We start from the raw sequence: 19,218 nt of genomic DNA, 5'->3' as shown, positions 1-19,218 counted from the left end.
TTTTAGTAACAAGCTTGGGGTGGGATTGTTGGGTCACATTGTATGTATGTTTAAATTTATAAGAAACTCACATTTTTTTCCAGAGTGGCTATACCATCTGACCTTCCTACCAACAATGTGTGAGAGTTTTGGTTGCTCCATAACCTTGCAATAATGTGATATTGTCATTTTTTTGTGCAGTGGTAACACAATATGACCTACTTGGATATATTTTGCCATTCATAACTTTTTTTTTTTTGAGATGGAGTCTGCTCTGTCACCCAGGCTGGAGTGCAGTAGTGCGATCTCAGCCCACTGCAATCTCCACCTCCAGGATTCAAGTGATTCTCCTGCCTTACCCTCCCAAGTAGCTGGGATTACAGGCCAACATGCCCAGCCAATTTTTAAAATATTTTTAGTAGAGACGGGGTTTCACCATGTTGGCCAGGTTGGTATAGAACTCCTGGCCTTGTGATCTGCCTGCCTCAGCCTCCCAAAATATACGATTACAGGCGTGAGCCACCACACCCAGCCTCATAACTCTTCTTTAATGAAGTATCTGTTCACATTTTTTGCCCAATGTTTTGAACTTATATTTTTGAGGAGTCTTATTGAAATGTACGACTTGTTAATTTATTCTAAATACAGTAACTTTACTAGTTATGCTTTGTAAATAGTTTCTACCTATTTCTGTCTTGCCTTTTCTTTTTCTTAAAAACGTCTTTTGAAGAGCAAAGTTTTAAATAAGTAAGTCTCACTTATTGATTTCTTTTTTTAAGTTTTATAGTTTGTGCTTTCTTTTTTTTCTTTTTCTTTTTCTTTTGACAGGGTCTCTCACTCTTTTGCCCAGGCTGGAGTGCAGTGGCACCATCTTGGCTCACTGCAACCTCTGCCTCCAGGCTCAAGCGATTCTCTTGCTTCAACCTCCTGAGTAGTTGGGATTAGAGGCACGTGCCACTACCACCTGGCTAATTTTTTTGTATTTTTTTTTAATAGAGATGGAGTTTCACCATGTTGGCCAGGCTGGTCTTGAACTCCTGACCTCAAATGATCCACCCGCCTCAGCCTCCTAAAGTGCAGGGATTATAGCCATGAGCTTTCTGTTTCTTATGAAAAAAATCATTGCCTAACCCACAGTTATAAATATTTCTAAATGTGTTTTCTTCTATATGTTTTATAGTTACTGCTCTTATATTTGAGTTTATGATCCATTAAGTTAAGTTTTGTGTAAGGCATGAGATATATAGGTATAACATTTTTCATTTCTGTTCTGTTAACATAATAAACTATATTGAATGATTAATTCTTTTTAAATATTAAACAAATTTGGGAATGATGTCAGCTACATGGTGGAATAGAATGTCCCAGTCTTCATTTTCCTAAAGCAACATGATTTAACAATGATATACAGACCAAAACACCTTTATAACAAGTCCAGAATCTAGTTAAGAAGTTGCAGTACTCCAGAAGAGCACAAAATGGAGAACATCCATATACAAATATATAAGAAGGACAATTTTACTTTAACTGTGTCAGGCCCTCCCCCAAGGTGGCATAGCGCAGTGTGGAGAGAGATTTCTTTGGCCCCTAACTTTATCCTTGTGGTGAGGGGGAAGAGAGTGTCGAGTGCATATTCAGCACACTCATCCTATCAGGATGCTGCCCAAAAGACTGGTTTCTGTCTCACCTCACGTAGTGCACAGAAGTCACTGGCATAGTTTGGACATTTACGTGGCACCTAAGAACAAAGGAAAGGAGCAAAAGATTTGATGGAGCCAGCACATATCTGTTAGATGGGCAAGAAGGTGCAGAACCTGTGGCTTCTATCCTGGGAGGAAGGAAGAAGGGTATAGTATGCCTCCAACATCCCAGACTTTTATCACACTGCCCAAATGAGCAGTTTTTGTCATTAGGTCTGCTATTGAACCCCTCTAATGAATTTTCTCTTCAGTTACTGTATTCTTCACTTCTAGAATTTCCATTTGTTTCTTTTTTTAATATGTTTTATTCCTTTTTGATATTCTCATTTTGTTCATGTATCATTTTCCTGGTTTTGTTTCTCTAGCTGTGTTTTCTTATAATCTACTGAGTTTCTTTAAAACAATTATTTTGAATTCCTTGTTATATATTTCATAGATCTCCATTTCTTTAGGGTCTATTACTCAAAATTTATGTTATTCCTTTGGGTCGTATTTCCCTGACTCTTCTTGTTCCTTGTTCGTTGCATTGGTATCTATACATTTGAAGAAATGGCTATCTCCCCAACCTTTATGGACTCGATTAAACAAGAAAAAAACCCTTCACTAATCTTCCTAGATGGAGATTTTGGGATCCACTCAGAGTTTTTCTCTGGACATGTCTTCTGTAAATTTTATGCTTGTAGATTTCTAACTAGATAGATTTTTAATTAGATAGGTTTCTTTTACTTTTTTTTAAATTTCTTTTATTTTTAGGAGCCTGTAATCAATTCCTTCTGGTGTCTGATTATTATGCCGTGGATTGTGACCTATGAGGCAAACTCTACTCCTCTTCTTCCCTCCCTGTGGAGAAGCTTTGAGTAGTGTCTTCTCCCAATGTCAATGAGCCATACAGGTCATAGTAAGCTGTTCCACCCTTTACCTTTCAACACTATGACAATTCCAGCAGCACCCACCCTAAATGAGAAAAACTAGGCTAATAAATGCTACTTATTGAAAGCCATGGGGTAAATATTTTAAGGAAGTAGAAATGTCAAAAGACTTTAATATCACTAGAGTCATGCAAGATGAGAATTTAAACACATTGATTACACATAGTGCCTTGGAGATAAAAGGGTGATCATATGTCCTGATCCATGATATTCCCAACTTCTGATTTTCCAGAATAATTATTAATAATGCATACTTTTACCTTTAGGAAAGTGTCCTAATTTGTACAATAAGTTATAGTTAACGTTGCTTAGAAGGTTATATTGCACTTATTTAAATCTTTGTTGAGTAAAATATTGAGAATTCCAACCCGATTGTCCAGGAATGGAGCATTAGCAGGAGATGAAGGAAAAAGCATAATGACATTTAGCAAGTCTGAAAAAAGTTTAATTATGAGTGAGAGGAAAAAGGCAAGTAAGTGCCTATATGTGGAAGTAGAATTGAGATGGGCTGTTGATTTTATTGTTCTTGTTGTTCATGATGTTCTCTTTTCTTAAATGGAATTGAATATGCAAGACTTATCTAACATTTTAGGAAGAAAGGAAGATACTTTACATGGAAATACAGTTAAGTTTCTGTTTGGAGAAGGAAGAAATGAAATGATCTGCTGAGAATAAAGAAGAAAGGATGAAAGTGATTACCACATATTTGAAGCAAACAAGGAAGGGCTCAAATTGTCTATGACTTTGGGTTTTCATGTTAAATAGGCAGAGCAATACTTTCAGTCTCCTAAGGTATTCAGGCCAAACAATGTAAACTGAAGATTTTTTTTCCATGTCTAGTCAAGATGCTCAAATAAAAAAAGGACTTGGGGCTGATGCCCCAGTTAGCAATACAGTGTTAATTTGCATAATTTTTTTATCTGGATTTGTATCTATTTTTTCCAGAAATCTGGTAGGATTTTTTTTTTTAACTTTTTCTTCTCTTTTCTTTTTCTTTTGGGAATAAGAGAAACCAAGCCTATGTAGCTTAATCAAAGACAAAATTACAGACATAATTTAGGGTGGCTTAGAGACTCAACAAAGAATTAACTCATCAAATCCCAGGAAATACAAGAACCGCATGTGACAATATAATGTACTATGAGGCAGGTTTGAATAATTTTCCACAGAAAATTTGAAATGTCTTTATTAATGAGATTTATTTTAGAAAAAATAGATACCCATGGTATATACATAATGGAGGGTTGTTCCATTGAAGGAGTGAAAGCAGTCACAAAGGTACTGAAACATGAGAAAGCATGGCACATACAGGAAAATGTGGGCTCTTCAGTTAGGCTATAGTATAAAATGTGGGTTGGAAAAGAGGTAAGCACTGAGGAGGAAAGGGAAGAGTGGGAGTCAGCCAGGAAAGGTCTTAGAAATCATCCTAAGGCATATGAATTTTATGCCAAAAATGATGGGAAACTACTAATGCTATGACTTCCATATTATGATAAAAATCTGTTCAATTTATTTTATTTCCAAGTTAGTCACTGTAAACATTTTACGATATCGCGTGGTGTCTAACTTAAAAGATAAGCAGTCTGGAAGTTGTTCTTTTCACAAAAACCATAATGTAAAAATTCCAGTCTTTGCTGAGGCTGAGAAAAAGAAACAGAAACTTTGAAGCAGAAAACTAAGAGAATGTCCTGTCCTTTATCCTGTGTGACTTGGATAATCAGTTCCCTTTTTCTGGGATGCCATCATTCTCCTTTTCTTCCTGAAGTATTTCTATTTACTCTTCAGACACAACTCAAATATTTTCTTCTTTGAGAAACCTTTATTGGCTTCTACAAGATTTTATTATTTTTATTATCTCCTCTGATATCACCTTGTATAGACCTCCTTTTAAAAATGTAATGCTATATGTCTACATGCTTTTGCTCTCTTAGCTCTGCACTCAAGTTAATCACCCTGTTGGTTATAAATTAGCATGGAACAGTTACACTAAAGCCATTTCATGTTATTTTATTATATATTATATGGTTAAATTAGCTATATAGTTTCAGAGAAAAAAACTCAATGAGTTTTGATACATGCAGATGTCAGAGTTAGGTATGTTTACTCATTTATGCTTTCATAGAAAAATCATTTTGAAGACTGTGTCAGCCACGGTCTGTATGGACACACTCCCATACCCACATCCTACATCCTCTCTTATAATGTTAGAGCTGGGAACATGCATGCACGTTCCACAGACCCTTGTGCCGGCTGGATCCCAGTTGGATCTGCCAATGAGAGGCACTTACAAGGATTAAAAGGCAAAAACATGTGGAAGCTGTTTCATTTTGTTTTTCCTGCTTCTGGTATGGGAGTCTGAGGGAGTGGAGACTCCCAAGCTTCTGATCTACACTGTGGCGGTTCTTTAAGTCTCTCATGCAGTGGTTACACCAGCAGCAGCAACAGTTTCCAGGAGTGTCAGTAGAATGTTAGCTCCTGGGTTATCACAGATTTCTTCCTTTATGCTTCTCCAGCCCTAAGGTCAGTAGTGGTTTCCTGCAGTTACTGTCTCTGAAAAACAGCACTTTTACGTTTTCATTACTCTGGACATTTAATAATTTCCTAATCATTTTCCTGTTTTAAAATCCCTTTTGCTTGAAATAGATATAATGACCAGTGTAATGCAGGGGAGAAAAGACAGTGGCATTGAGTAGGATGGCAGCAGTGCCGATGGAGAAATGTACAGAATTGAGCTGTATTTTGCAGCAAGCCAATATGGTGATGGACTGGATGTAAGAAGAGAGGTAAAGAAAAGAATCACAGATGATTTTCATTTCTTGATTTGAGAATTTGGTGTATTTACTGAGATAGAGAAGAACTGAAGAGAAAAAAAGTAGATAATAAATGTAACTGCACTGAAATTACATCTATGAGCATTTAGAATGTCAGAAAATGCCTTATGGAAGCAGCCTTCATAAGATTAGCATAGTTGAAGAAAAAGACAAGAAAGAGACCATGCTTATACAATTTTAAAAGGCAGATTAGATTAGTGGCTGCAAGTGTGGGCTCCAGAATCAGACCACTTTATTAGGATTTTATGTTACTTTGAGAGTTGTATTTTTAATTCACAAATATAATAAGAATTACATAAACACACATGTGCCAACCACCCAAATTGACAAGGGAGGGTGAAAAGAAATAAGAATAATAATCTAATCTACCACCTACTGTTTTATCGTATTTGCTTCAATTCCTTTTTATGTATAAAAGAAATAAAGCATTACAGTTAAAGCTGTCCTCTCCTTAGCACTTGTTTCCCTCCTACTATCGTGAATTAAACAAGGTGTTCATTTTTTTCAGTCTGAATTTTAATATTTTGAATACATATATACACGTCCATGAGTAATACATAACTTTATATGTTGTTTTAATTTTACCTCCTCGGTGCGTGTCTATATACACACAAAATATAGATATATATATTCCTGCAGATTTTTAAAATGTTTTTTATAGCTATGTAGTTGTGTGTATATAGTAGTATAATAGCTGCCACAAGTTGTTAATCTCCCTAACCATTAGTTTTCTCATCAATCAAATGGGACAAAATGATATAACACCTATCTCATAGGCTATTTTAAAGATTAAAATATTTCATCCAAGTGATGCTTGGCAACCAGAGTCTGACACAGTGCTATGCCCATACCAAATGCAGGCTATTGTATAGCAGAGGTGTTAGAGAAAGAACACTGTTCTTTAGAGAGTCTTAAGGAAGGTCCAGTGGGACTGGCATGTGGACTGAACATATGGCACCTTTAAACCGTGTCTGCTCTGCCAATATGTTTGCAATAAACTGTACTATCTATGGATATTGCTACTAGTTAAACTGAAGTGTTGTATCCTATTTGACTGTAAAGCTCCAAAAGTAAAATTGTGCTAATCTGTGCTAATCATCTTTGTATCACTAGTGCCTAATACAGTGCCTGGACTAGTAGAGTCTTTTAGCAAATATTTCCTGAATTAATAAATGAATGAAGTCTATTACACTCACCATGCAAACAGAAAATTCTTTTCTATGTGAAAAATAACTGAGAGCATTTTTCAGAGCAAATTTGAGAAAACAAAACTGTTTAACATTGCAGTTGATACAGGTACTGTTACTTGATGTTGGAATTTGTCACAAACTACAAATCTAACTGAATGTTCAAGAAAAGAATGGAAGGCAAGGACAAAAAAAGATGATAAAATATTATAGAATTTTCCCTAAACAAGGGAACACCTGTTTGGGTGTCATACATATTATGTAAAAATAATTCATTAATAAAATAGAGTAATAACGAATTCATTTGCACACATAAAATACTGTATATTTTGTCATAAAAACACAGTACAGCAATGTTTTTACCTGTATTTAATAATTTCAAAATGGGTGTTTTTGAACATTAACATTTAACTGTACAAACTCATGAAATTTATGACTCAGAACACGTTTTTTAAATGGTGCCTTCATTTCATAGTACTATGTTTTCAATAATGTGCAAATATTTAAACAACTTAAATATAAAATATTCACTTATATTTTTAATGGATGTGGTATCTCAATCCATTTGTGTCACTCCAGATCACAACATAATTTCTTTAGTAAGATGCATATTGAGTCACATAAGTAACACATAAAAAGTTATAAATTGTGATCACACTTGGCCTAATATAGACTGCACTAAATATCTGATGGGCATCCACACATTATAGAAATTAGACATTCAACCCTATATAGTAATTTAAAAACTACAGACAAATGCCTCTAAATCAATATCATTAAAAATCAGTTAACAACGACAATGACAATGAAATCTCTGTACAATGAAAAGATTTCTGAATCCAGATGATAATCAAATTATTTTGAACAAGGCTAAACACCAAAACAGTTCAACATAATTTAGTAATTGGGACACCTCTTGAGAGATATTTGTTTTTAATCAAAGCAAATTTATTTGGAAAAATTTTCCTCCAAATTTTACCCTGGGTTAATTTATAAATTTTCTCCTGCTCATCCCTATTCTTCATTTTAAGGCTGTGTTTTAAATGTTATGCCACTGAGATTTTACTTCTAAAATCTTACATATCTAAATGCTGCTACATTGAATACATGATTAAAGTATTAAATGCATGTGTCCCATATTAACATTCCAAATACATATAAAACTATTATCAACAGCATGAGACTTTCTTTTCTTTTCGTTTTTTTGAGATAGGTTCTGTCTGTTACACAGGCTGGACTACAGTGGCATGATTTTAGCTCACTGCAGCTTCAAACTCTTGGGCCCAAATGATCCTTCTGCCTCAGCCTCCCTAGTAGCTGGACTACACAGGGGCACACAAACATGCCTAGCTACTTTTTCTTTTCTTTCTTTCTTTTTTTTTTTTTTTTAGAGAGACAGGGTCTCACTTTGTCGCCCAGGCTATTTTCTGGATGTCTATTAAAAAAAATTAGTCCTGCAAAGTGTTCTAGAAAGGGTTTTTCTTTTCAGAATATCCATATTCTCCAAGTAGCAAGTTAGAATATAAGGATATATTTGCCATTAAAGCTTTCTGTTAGAAATGTAAACATGAAATTGCCTAATAGAGACCTATCTCAGATGCTAAATAGAATTATTTATAACACCTTTGGAATATAATTATGTGAGCTACACTTAACCATCTGGCATTTTGCTTCCTGAGGACAATTTGCAATAGCGTAGAAAAATATTTTGTTTGTGTATTTCTTATCAAACAGATATGCTAAAGTTCTGTTTAGAGAGTAATAGCATTTTATTCTAACTTTCAAAATAAGGTAGTCCATTTGCAGCAGCTTGATATAGAAGTAAACAAAAATTTTTAATATTAATAAAACACCAGCACATACACTGAAAGCATCTAAGAAATTCAAAATATAAAACACATACCAAGTAATGACCATATGAGTGGTAACATATTGAATAAAGGTCCTTTGAAGAAGTTGGAGAGTTATGATTACTGAGCAGGCTAGATAATTAAATAATTACACATTTTGATTGAAAAATATATGTAGTTCATTAAAATAGGGACTCTGACTCCACTTCTCTAGCTAAGCTTCTATTCAGATGCCAAGTTTGTACTTTAATTAGAACAAAAGACCGACATTAACTTCAATGCAACATAATAATTCATAATAATGATTGTATATTAATCTCTTGAGCTTGCAGGAATATAGCACATGATATATGGCATGATACAGGCACCTGTGTGATCCTTTGGGGACTTAGGTGGTGCATATTAATTAGCCCCTGGAAAATAAAATCTGTTTCCTTCTGAGAAAAGCTACCTCAGTGCTTATTGGCTTAAGTCATCAAAGAAATTATACTGTTAGGCTGTGTCTGCACTCATTAAAGCTTTGTCTAGATGTAAGCACTGAATCAACTGCCTCTGAGTTAATTCTTGACTGAATCGTGCATAAGAAATCAGAGTAATCATGCATTTCTTTGGCCTTGATGGTTGGATTTTGGCATTAAAAAAAAATCCATCAAAATTACCATTTTGGTTACAGAAAATTATATAATTGTATAATTCAAACAAAATAATGTAACCAGAGACATTAAAATTTGAAGCCACTTCATTTTCCTAAATGCTGCTTGAAACTGCCTCAATTTAACCCTTTTATTTGTAAATTCAGATTCAACCCGAATATGAGATTATAAATGTCTTAAAAAATATGTCATCTTGCAATAATCAGAGTAACAAGATTCTTGACAGTCCCAGGTCTGCTAAAGGCACTTTAGTGTGTATATCTTTGTCAGACAATGGAACGATATTATGAAACTAAAGCTCTGGCTGATTAACAGATCATTTAAATTGAGACTCATAGGGAAAAAATTACAATGCTAGAGTGTACCTAGAAAACAAAAACTTGAGTAGACATGGTAATGACCAGAAAAGGCTATCTTTATATATTTCTTTTGCTATGCTTCAAATTCATCTCACCTAAAAGTTGGTAGTGCACAAAACAAACCTACTTAACTGAAAAGTATTTTCAATGAATGGGATGCTTAGAACTCTGTGAGGGTTTTTAAGTTCTTTCCGAATAGCAAATTCTAATGAGGCTTTTTTAAGTTGACAATTTAAACTCATACAAGAAATAAAAACTCACCAATGTGGCTGGGCAGAATATTTATTTTCTCAAATATTGTATTGTTTGTTTGTTTTTTCCCTGCACTGTATCCATGGTCCCGTGATGAAACTGTTATGTTGCTGATATATTTATTGGAATATGTGGGCCAACTTCCTTTCCACTCAACATATGGATTGCTAGTTTAAAATAATTCCTTTCTATTAAGCAAATGTGCAGCTAAGGCACATTTAAATAGCCCATTAAACCAATGAGATGACAATGTGTTACCCTCAGAGAAAGCTTAATTTTTGGAGTAATCAATTACACATATCACAGAATGTCTCATAAGAACATTTTTGGCTAGGTCTACCAATTTATTGTACAAATAATTATAGATTTTCATTTGAGGCAAAGATGCTGATTCATCATTAGTAACATGGTCACAAATAATCATTTATTTTATTTTTGTTAGCATCTATCTTTCCTGTGGGGAAACTTACTATATGCTCTACATTTATTTAATTTAAAAAGTCAATTGGTTATTCTGAATTTTAAAAATTAACATACAACTGTCATTCTAAATCACAGCACCTGCTTTTCTTTTTTTTTGGTGAAATTATATAAGCATTTAGAGAATGAAAGTGTAAGACTTGTGGTTTCTGGTCTCTTTTTACTGTTTGTAAGCCTACTTGTCATGATATTCCACAATGGTGCACTTTCCTTTTAATGCTCTCATAGATATCTTCAAACTTACCTACATATATACACCATTGTTGGAGGGGGCTACCATCATCAGGAATGATGTCATTTGTTTCTTCAAACTCCTTTATTATACCAAAAAAGTGACAGACTCCACAGTCTGATCAGTTTTGGAGAAATATGTTAACATTTTCAATTATCTCACTTTCTAGAATCAAAATAGTCTGATTTTTTTCAGCACTCAGTGTAAAGAACAAAGAACTGAATACAGTGGGCCCAGAAGAGAAATATGCCTCATCATTTTTATTAGCTTTGGAACTGTGGACAAGTCACTCAACCTAGTTTTCTCATTTTTAAATGGGTTGTTGTGGGAATTCCAAAAAAAAAAGATACATGGAAAAATTCTAGAACACCAGTGCCTGGGATGTAGCAGGCACAAATATAAGCTGCAACTGAATTGTTTTCTTAGAGATAAAATGGGTCCACTTTTCTTTTCTCATAATGATTCCATTAATAACAAATCTTTACATCTTTCTTGTTATTGTGACTCTTCAATTTATTTAGAAATGTCAATTAGTGTTTTCTTGGAAACTACGATTAATGTAGATTGGAAATTCTTAAACTTCAGTGTGTGTAACAAACATCCAGAAATCTTGCTGAAGATGTAGTTTCCTAGCCCTGTCTTTCTAAATTTCACATTTTGAGAAATGGTGATTTAGATTGTTGACTTAACACTGGCCTAACTTGCCCTCTTACAGAAATATTTTGCTCAATGTCCTTCTTCCTGACTTCTGGTGTTCTGTAAGGATTCTCCCCACTTTCTCTCAAGTACCCAGTCTTTGTATCCTTTGCCTGAATTCTCGGGGACAGTTTTGTTTGTCAGGTACAGTCAGAGAATGAACTAGCCTTGAATTAAAAGCAGTGTTTCCAGCCCATGCAACATCTGACAGAATGGCTGGTTACATAGAATGCACTGGAAAAGATCATTTATAACCCTGTCTCCTCAGGGTGAAGCAAGATATACTGCATGAGAAAGCAGAGAAGCTTAAATTCCAGTGGTGCTTTTGTTACTAACTAAATACATGACTATGTCCAAGTTTCTTCCTCACTTTGTGTTTGGTTACTATATCTGGTGGGGGTAATTGATAATGCCTTCTCTGGCTGAAGGCAAGATCTCAGGGCTTAGACCAGAATCTTTCTCAGGCTTCCTTTTGATTCTGAGACTTATGCTTTTCCATAAAGGGTAGTATCTCATGTGTACCCTGTCTGAACATAAATTTCACCATTACACCTTTGCCACATTTTCTTCAGAGAATATTTATGATTCATTATTTCCTAGGCACAATTCTATGTATGAAAGATTGTGAGAAGTACCAGGCATATAGACAACTCAGCAACAACTTAAACCTACTACCAATTCACATTAACACTTGCTATTAATTTGCTCGGGATTTTATTTATTTGAATCTATTGGGGGTGGGGAGGGGAGGGGAGTGAAATGATATACATTTGGAGGCACCCTCAGGTAATCACACTATAGAAATAATGCTGCTAGTTAAGAGGTTTGTTGCAAAGATGTAAAGCAGCATGTACAGAATTTGTTGGACATCTGCTTTAGGTGTAATTTAATATCTCCACGTATCTTTTAATAGACTAATAAAAAACCATAGTTAACTACAGTTTTCAAATAGCAAATAACATATAATTTAGAGGTGAGGAATACAGAAGAAGGTTTTTATCTATACAATGTGACTTACCTAGGTATGCAGTCTTTAAACAAAATGAAGAAGAAACATGTTTTCTGCTCTCTGTGCTGTTGTACGTTATGGGAATAAATTCATTTAGAAATTTGTTCTAAAATAATGAACTACCAAACTGATAATAGTTCGCCTTTCTTTGTTTTAGTTTCATCTGTAAGTGAATAACTGGAATGAACCCATCAACCTTTGGTTAAATATAAGGCTTTCTAGCTTTTGGGCTCACATGCACCTGCTCGTGTATTCCCACCTCTTTTCTGATGATCCCTGAAGAGGAAGAAAGAGCATGAATGCCTAGGTATGCACAAGCCTGTTTATTTCTAGACCTTTCCTATACACACTCTTCAACATGGCAAATGTTTTCAAACAAATACATTGGTTAAAAAAAATAATATTGTAAGGTAGTTTCATTTTTCATCTAAAAATATGTGCACACAGGCAATTTCGATGAAAATGGATTTCTGCTTGAATTATCTAGCTAACTGCCTCTATTCCCTGCTTTGCCTTGAGCATATAAAAATTATTTAGGGTAGACAGTGTTGAACCTTATAAATCAATTAATCAGTATTGATTAATTATTTCCCCTCAACTTTAGTTTGCCTTTAAACTAAGACTAGGTTTATGCTCATCCATAAAAAGTGAAAATTTAAACATACACAGACTGTCTGCAATGTCACTCCGGCGGTGTATCATGGGGAAATATGTTTGAATTAGGTAGAGAAAATTTATATGAAATACTCTCAGGCTATGTTTCCTAAGGGGAATTGCCTTTATCCAGTATAGGAAAACCATTTTTCACATAAATTTCTAAAGATGAACTAGAACTTTAACCTGATACCTAATAGGTAGAATTTTAGGGTTTGGGGGAATAATAATAGTTGCTAGAGCTATTCAATGGCAATGTCAATATAAAAAGCTTAGTTTTCCACATGAGAGAAGAATTGAAGTGTAGACGAGACACTCCCTTACAGTAACACTGCAGAAACTTAGAAGCATGAATATTTTCTAGATTTCCATCTTAGTCACAATTAAGGATAAAGAAGAAAAAAATATGAAAAGTTTCTTCATAATATTAAGGGGCTTTTATTGATAAAACAACTATTTCTTTCATAGTAAGTTCTTTTTGTCAGAGGCAGAAATAGAAATTTGATGCTTTAGAAGACATTTTGGGTTTCAAAGAGAAACTCTGCTACTTTACTGTTGAAAATATATAGTACTCTGTGAAAGCTGCCTTACAGCAAGGAGTTTCAGAAAAGATACAAGAAAGAAAACCAATGTGAGACGCTTTCATTTTAGAGTAGTCCCTGTTTCAGTGTTTCCAACAGAAACAAGAGAAAAAGTAATAAGAAATATTTTTTTCTCCCTCTTAAGACATACATCACTCCTGAAATTCTTAGAAAATCAACTGAGGCAAATTAGGGGTTTCAAAGCTAGTCACCTTGTAAGTTTTTAGGAAAAAAAATTTGCATTTAAATTGCTCTGTGTAGCTCCCTTGAGATTTTTCCCTGGAATGCTTATGGCTCTTTTTTCATGAATACTTAAAAAAATACAATTTCATAACCAGTGTATTACTACATCTAGTTGTGTTAAGAAGAGAAACTTCATTTCATAAAATAGAAACATTCAAAGTGGTTTAGGTCAACCAATCACTCAGTCAGAATACTTGAATTCTTCATATTGAACACTTAATAGTGAAGTTAATCTGAACCATATCAACTCTCCATTTCTTTTATAGAAACTAAGTCATTAATAGCTCTATCAGAGAGAATAAAATGTGTTCCTATATGCTCTGCCCATAGGAACAAAGATAGCCCAGAACTTCTTGGAACTTTTTCCTCAAAATAGTATATATATATCAGATTTCTTTTTAATAAGTAATTCTTAAGTCCTATGTCAATAACTTGCTTTACATATTCAGAAATGTAGATATAAGAAAAATATTAAATGTGCAAAATGTTCTTTTTATATTTACATTTAAAAAATACAAGGTAATAATAGCTTTATACTTGTCAAAAAGCCATTGGGGAAAATAAGCCTTCAATGTCAGAAAATCTGGTTAAATTAGAGCTTTTGCTTGTGGAATTGTAAACAAACTTTTAAAAATGCTCAGGGTTTTCTCAATTCTTCCCATCCAAGACACTCTTGAACACATCAAGTCCTGCTTTGAAGTAAACCTGAGCTGAATTAATGCTGTTCAACACCTCTGACACGGCTTCTTGAAGGGTCTCATTTGATGCAAGGGGTTTGCAGTGTTCCCAAGCCTCTATAAGTATTGAAAACCGGCTTGTCTTTTCATCAAGGTGGTATAGGATGTTTCTGAAAAGAAATACAAAATGTATAAATGTTTCATGCACAATGCTATTTTTCTATCAAACATTGGAATGAATATTTCTAAGAGTCAGTGATGTTTTCAATAAATAAATAAATTATAAAAATACAATATCACGATTTTTCAACTCCTAATGAATTAACAAATTTAGACATTGATCACCAATAGTTTCCCATATTGATGAGAAAGAGAGAAATGATCAGACATTATATGCCTCCTGATGGAAGTACACAACACTACGAAACAAAAAAAAAGCAGTTTTGATAGAAAAAGAAAATTGTATCTGAATCTGATGCTTCTAGATTTAACTGCTTAGAAAAAAAAATCTTAAATTATATCACAATGTGTCATTAGCAAAATATAGATGTGGAAAACTTTATAAGAAAAATGACCCAGTTTATTCAACAAATCAATTGCAATACAATATATAATGCAGGGGGAACCTATAGACCAGGGTTCCCCAATGTTGCCCTCTTACTATTCTGGCTAGATAATTGTCTATTGTGGTGGCTGCCTTGTGTATTGTAGGATGTTTTGCAGTATCCCTGGCCTCCACACACTAGATATCAGTAGCACTCCTCCTTTAGTGTAAAAACCAAAAATGTTTCTAAATATTGACAAAATTTCCATAACAGAGCAAAATTGTCTCCCCCCAAAAAAATCAACGAATCACAAAGCATAGACCTTACTAGACTTGTATTTAAACAGTTTAAAATATGAGAAGTAGTGCAAAACTTAACACTGATTATTGGGTGATATTAGGTAATTGCAAATATTTTAGATCTGATAATGGTATCATCAATGTTTTCTAAAAGTGCCCTTATCATTTAGAAATATTAATACACACTGTAATATTTGCAAATGAAATGTTATTATGTCTGGAATTTGCTTCAAATATTTGGAGGGCAGATGAGATAGTGGAGCTACAGACAGTATAGAGGCAACACAGTTGACCATTAGTTAATAATTGTTGAAACTTGGTAATATAATTCATTACACTGTTCTCTCTTCTTTTATACATGTTTGACATCTAGAATACCATCTTCTCACAAGTGTGGAATGCATAATAAGATAGTGCCCTGTAACTTAGTCAAATTGCTGAGAAGGAGAAATTTGACTTGGGAAAGTCTGAGACAGTCACCTTTATACATTCATAGATACAAATAGATGTATTTTGTTAGAAAGCTATGAATTATTGCATCATTGTCTTATTTCCAACCCAAACTAGCTGAAATCTCATGGTCTAATAAGAGAGGCAAACAGGTAAATAACTTAAATACATTTTTCTAATTGTTATAGTAGAGATGTAAGGTCTAGTTGTAACAGATGATAGATTGCTACTGGGAAAGGTCTGAAAAAGGTCTAAAATGGAGAATATTTAAACAGCATCTTGAAAGATGAGGGGAGCTACCAGTTACAAAAGTTTAGGAAAGGAAAAAAGCTAAAAGAGATGAAGACAGGACAGCATCCTACGCAGAAGGAATGGCATAAGCAAAGACAAAAAATTATAGAACAGCATAATATCCTTAGTGAAATCCATGTTAGCATTTTTGTAAGATCAGAGTATAGGGCTAGACTGGGCAATGATAGGAGCAGATATGGGAGAACAAGCCACAGTCATATCATACAGGGCCTGGTAAACCAAAGTAAAAAGATTAAGCTTGTTTCTATAAGCAATAGGAAACTAGGGAAAGGATGTAAGCAAGAAAGAAAGGTGATTATATTTCATTTTGGAATAATTACGTTGGTTGTAATATAGAGCCTGGAGAACAGAAGACCACTTAGTCCAGATGAAAGGTGACACAGACTTACATTACACAGTGATGATTGAGTTTGAAAAGATGGAATCAGGGCCACAGCACAAAATTTATTAATTTATACTTTTCTCTAGCACCAGCATCAAGTTGATTGAGTTATTGATCACCATTTCCTCTCAGCAATGCTTCACTGTCTCAGCCTTGCCAGCACTTTTCACCACATACTCTGTAGGGATTAATGGGGAGTGAAATCTACCTAATCCCCCAAGCCAGAACCCTGTAACTCATTTGCTTTCTTTACATGTCCAATTGGCTTCTGATATTCATTTATCCATCTCTGTGTCTTATCTGTTGTGATATCCTGATCCCTGTTTTCAAGAATATGTTATGATCTCATTGCTTTACACTTCAGAGTGAAGAACATGTTACTTCTGTATCAAGTCTAATTCAGTGCTGTGAAGCTAGCAGGTCTTTAGTCATGGTGATTTAATTTAGTTAAATTTTTATCTGGCTTAGTTCAGTGCTGGGAACTCAGTAGACCCTCAATAATGTTGGTATAAGTTATATCAATTCAGCTTATTTTGCATTTTAAGCCCTAATTCATTGAAGAACAGTCGATTTTGTATCTTTGGAGAGAAATTTCTGTTGCAAATGAGTACATGATGAGTGGTGGTGGGAAAAGAAGATTCTTGAATAGAGAGATTATTTTAATGATTTTGTTCAAGACAGAAAAATTTAAATGGGAACTATCTCTAATAGTCCAGTATCCTTTATCTTCATGCTTATGAGTAAACTTGGCATTGTATTAAGAAAAAAGAGCAGTGCAAGAAAGATACTCTTAAAATTCTGAATATTCTTGAATTCAGGTTTATAGTTTGTATTAAGAAAAATATATTCCCTGAATATGGGAGGGAGAAAATTATCTCCCAGGTGGAGTAGCAAAAGGGTTCTGAGCAATGCTCTGGTATAAGGCCTTGTGGAGTGTAGAAGCTCTGTAGCCCAAGGAGCACATAAAAGCAAGATAGAACTGCCTCTGGCACTGGGAACAACTCCACCTGCCTCATCACCAATACTGCTGGCTTGACCCACATTGTGGTCACCTAGCCTGGGAAATGTACAAGCTATGTCCATACACACAACTGCTCCAGGCCTCTGTTACAGATGAGAAATGTGCAATCTGGGAATAAACTGTATGTTCAATAAATACAAAATTGATTCATCATCCAGTACCAGGAAATGTTAGATTCCCCTGTATACTTGGAAAATTTTGTCTCTACTTCCAGATGCAGAACATTCTTTAAAGCCGATGTTTTCCCTTTGCTATTCTCCAAGTATTCTTAACATTAAAGGGATTTTCAGAAGAAGCCATTCAACCATGCGAATGTAATCATGTAAGAGATTATTTATGTATGTACATATACATATGTATACATGTATTTTTATACACAGAACTTTTGAAAATGTTTTGATGATATCTCAAAATGACTTAAATAGTGAGAATTAGTGAAATACTTATTGAAAGTTTCCCTAAATATTAGTTTTATTTCATAAAAATAAGAAACCAAATAATTTTAGAGAAACTTTGACTGAACTGTAGAATTGTTCAAAATGCAGTTGAAACTGCCTGGAATATTTTTGTACATGACAGAACCTATACAAAAGTTAGTTTTTTCAGGCTAACATAAGCTTTCTTGTATTTAGGAAAAAGACTTGGCTTCTGGTGCCAGGATACATATCAAACATATTTACATTCATAATCTACTATTTAAACAAACATAAATATAAATGGATATATATATGTATTCGTATACAAATGATGAAAAAGTCATTTAGTAATCAAGATATTTTAAAGATAAAAATGGATTAAAAATATTTTAATTATTCAGCTATGTAAAAAATACTGCTTTGTAGACAACCTATACTACTTTACTAAAAGAATAAACTACTATAATAAAAAATTAATCATTTTTCATAATATTTATAGTTTTGAATTCTCTTCCTTCACTTTATGAGTTTCATGTTTAATTATGAATCATTAAATGGCAAACATATTTCCAGAATTTAAGAGAGAGTACAATCGATATTTTTAAAATTGTATCAAACATTTTATTTCCATACCTTGAGGATAAATTGTTTAGTATGCTGACAAACAAAAATATTATAATCATTGTTATCAAGAACTATTCCTTAAATGAGTTGTAACATTGCAACTAGTATATTATGGGGGGCATGTTTAAAGATTCTTAGGCTGTTATAATGACTTTTCTACATTTGCAAAACCCAATGGCATGAAGTACATTTCTACATATGCATTCTGTGCTTATTAAATGTTAAATATCCATATTCTATGTAATGATAAGATGTTATTAATAAAATATGCTCATAAAAGTTACAGATTAATCCTGTGATGGCAATTCACATAAGCATGAACAGTCTCTAATATATTTTTGTAAAATGTGTCAATAACTACCATAAAATATCTAGAAGAGATATAATGTAGAAGAATAAAAATACATCCTAAAAAAATGTTCAGGTCTAAACACAAGAAATTAGAATGATTACTGTTTTAGAACTGAAAATCAATACATACATTTCCTAAAGGCCAATGCAATGGAAAGGGGAGTATGCCAACACTTGCTTCTCCTAACTAGTAAGCAACATAGTAACATGCTTTTATAATGACTGTAAACAAGCCCTATGAGCAGAAATGGATCTTTTTTTAGTTTGTGAAATTCTGCAAGTAGCTAAACACATTTTCCATATGCTACATGATTCAAGTAGTAGGCTTGTGGCAAGCTATTATGGAAGATAAACACTCATATCCATTTCTACTCAAATTGGATACAAATCAGCATAAAGCTAAGATACTGAGATTCTAGTAGAATATAAGTGACGGAGATTTTTTTCATCATCATTTAAAAAAACCTTCATTTTGGGTAGCTGCTGATGTTACTTAAGTTAGATGA

At 33.8% G+C, this 19,218-nt stretch overlaps 1 protein-coding gene and 1 long non-coding RNA gene across 16 annotated transcripts in view; one reads left to right on the top strand and one right to left on the bottom strand.

The window, feature by feature from the left end:
- Positions 1-19,218, top strand: part of LOC129058731 (uncharacterized) — a 301,795-nt gene that overhangs the window by 273,197 nt on the left and 9,380 nt on the right. For both annotated transcript variants that reach the window (XR_010139305.1, XR_010139304.1), the window contains exon 5: positions 12,315-12,464. This is a non-coding gene — a long non-coding RNA (uncharacterized LOC129058731). The remainder of the gene's footprint in view (positions 1-12,314; positions 12,465-19,218) is intronic.
- The window catches only part of NAALADL2 (N-acetylated alpha-linked acidic dipeptidase like 2), a 1,370,084-nt gene continuing 1,364,091 nt past the window's right edge, over positions 13,226-19,218 (bottom strand). For all 14 annotated transcript variants that reach the window (XM_063722339.1, XM_063722336.1, XM_063722335.1 and 11 more), the window contains one exon: positions 13,226-14,482. In XM_063722339.1, coding sequence (XP_063578409.1) covers positions 14,284-14,482 — 199 coding nt within the window. In that variant the 3' untranslated portion in view covers positions 13,226-14,283. The remainder of the gene's footprint in view (positions 14,483-19,218) is intronic.

Source organism: Pongo abelii, chromosome 2, assembly GCF_028885655.2.
Source record: "Pongo abelii isolate AG06213 chromosome 2, NHGRI_mPonAbe1-v2.0_pri, whole genome shotgun sequence".
Classification (NCBI taxonomy): Eukaryota; Metazoa; Chordata; class Mammalia; order Primates; family Hominidae; genus Pongo; species Pongo abelii.
This window is presented reverse-complemented; position numbering and strand designations above follow the sequence as displayed.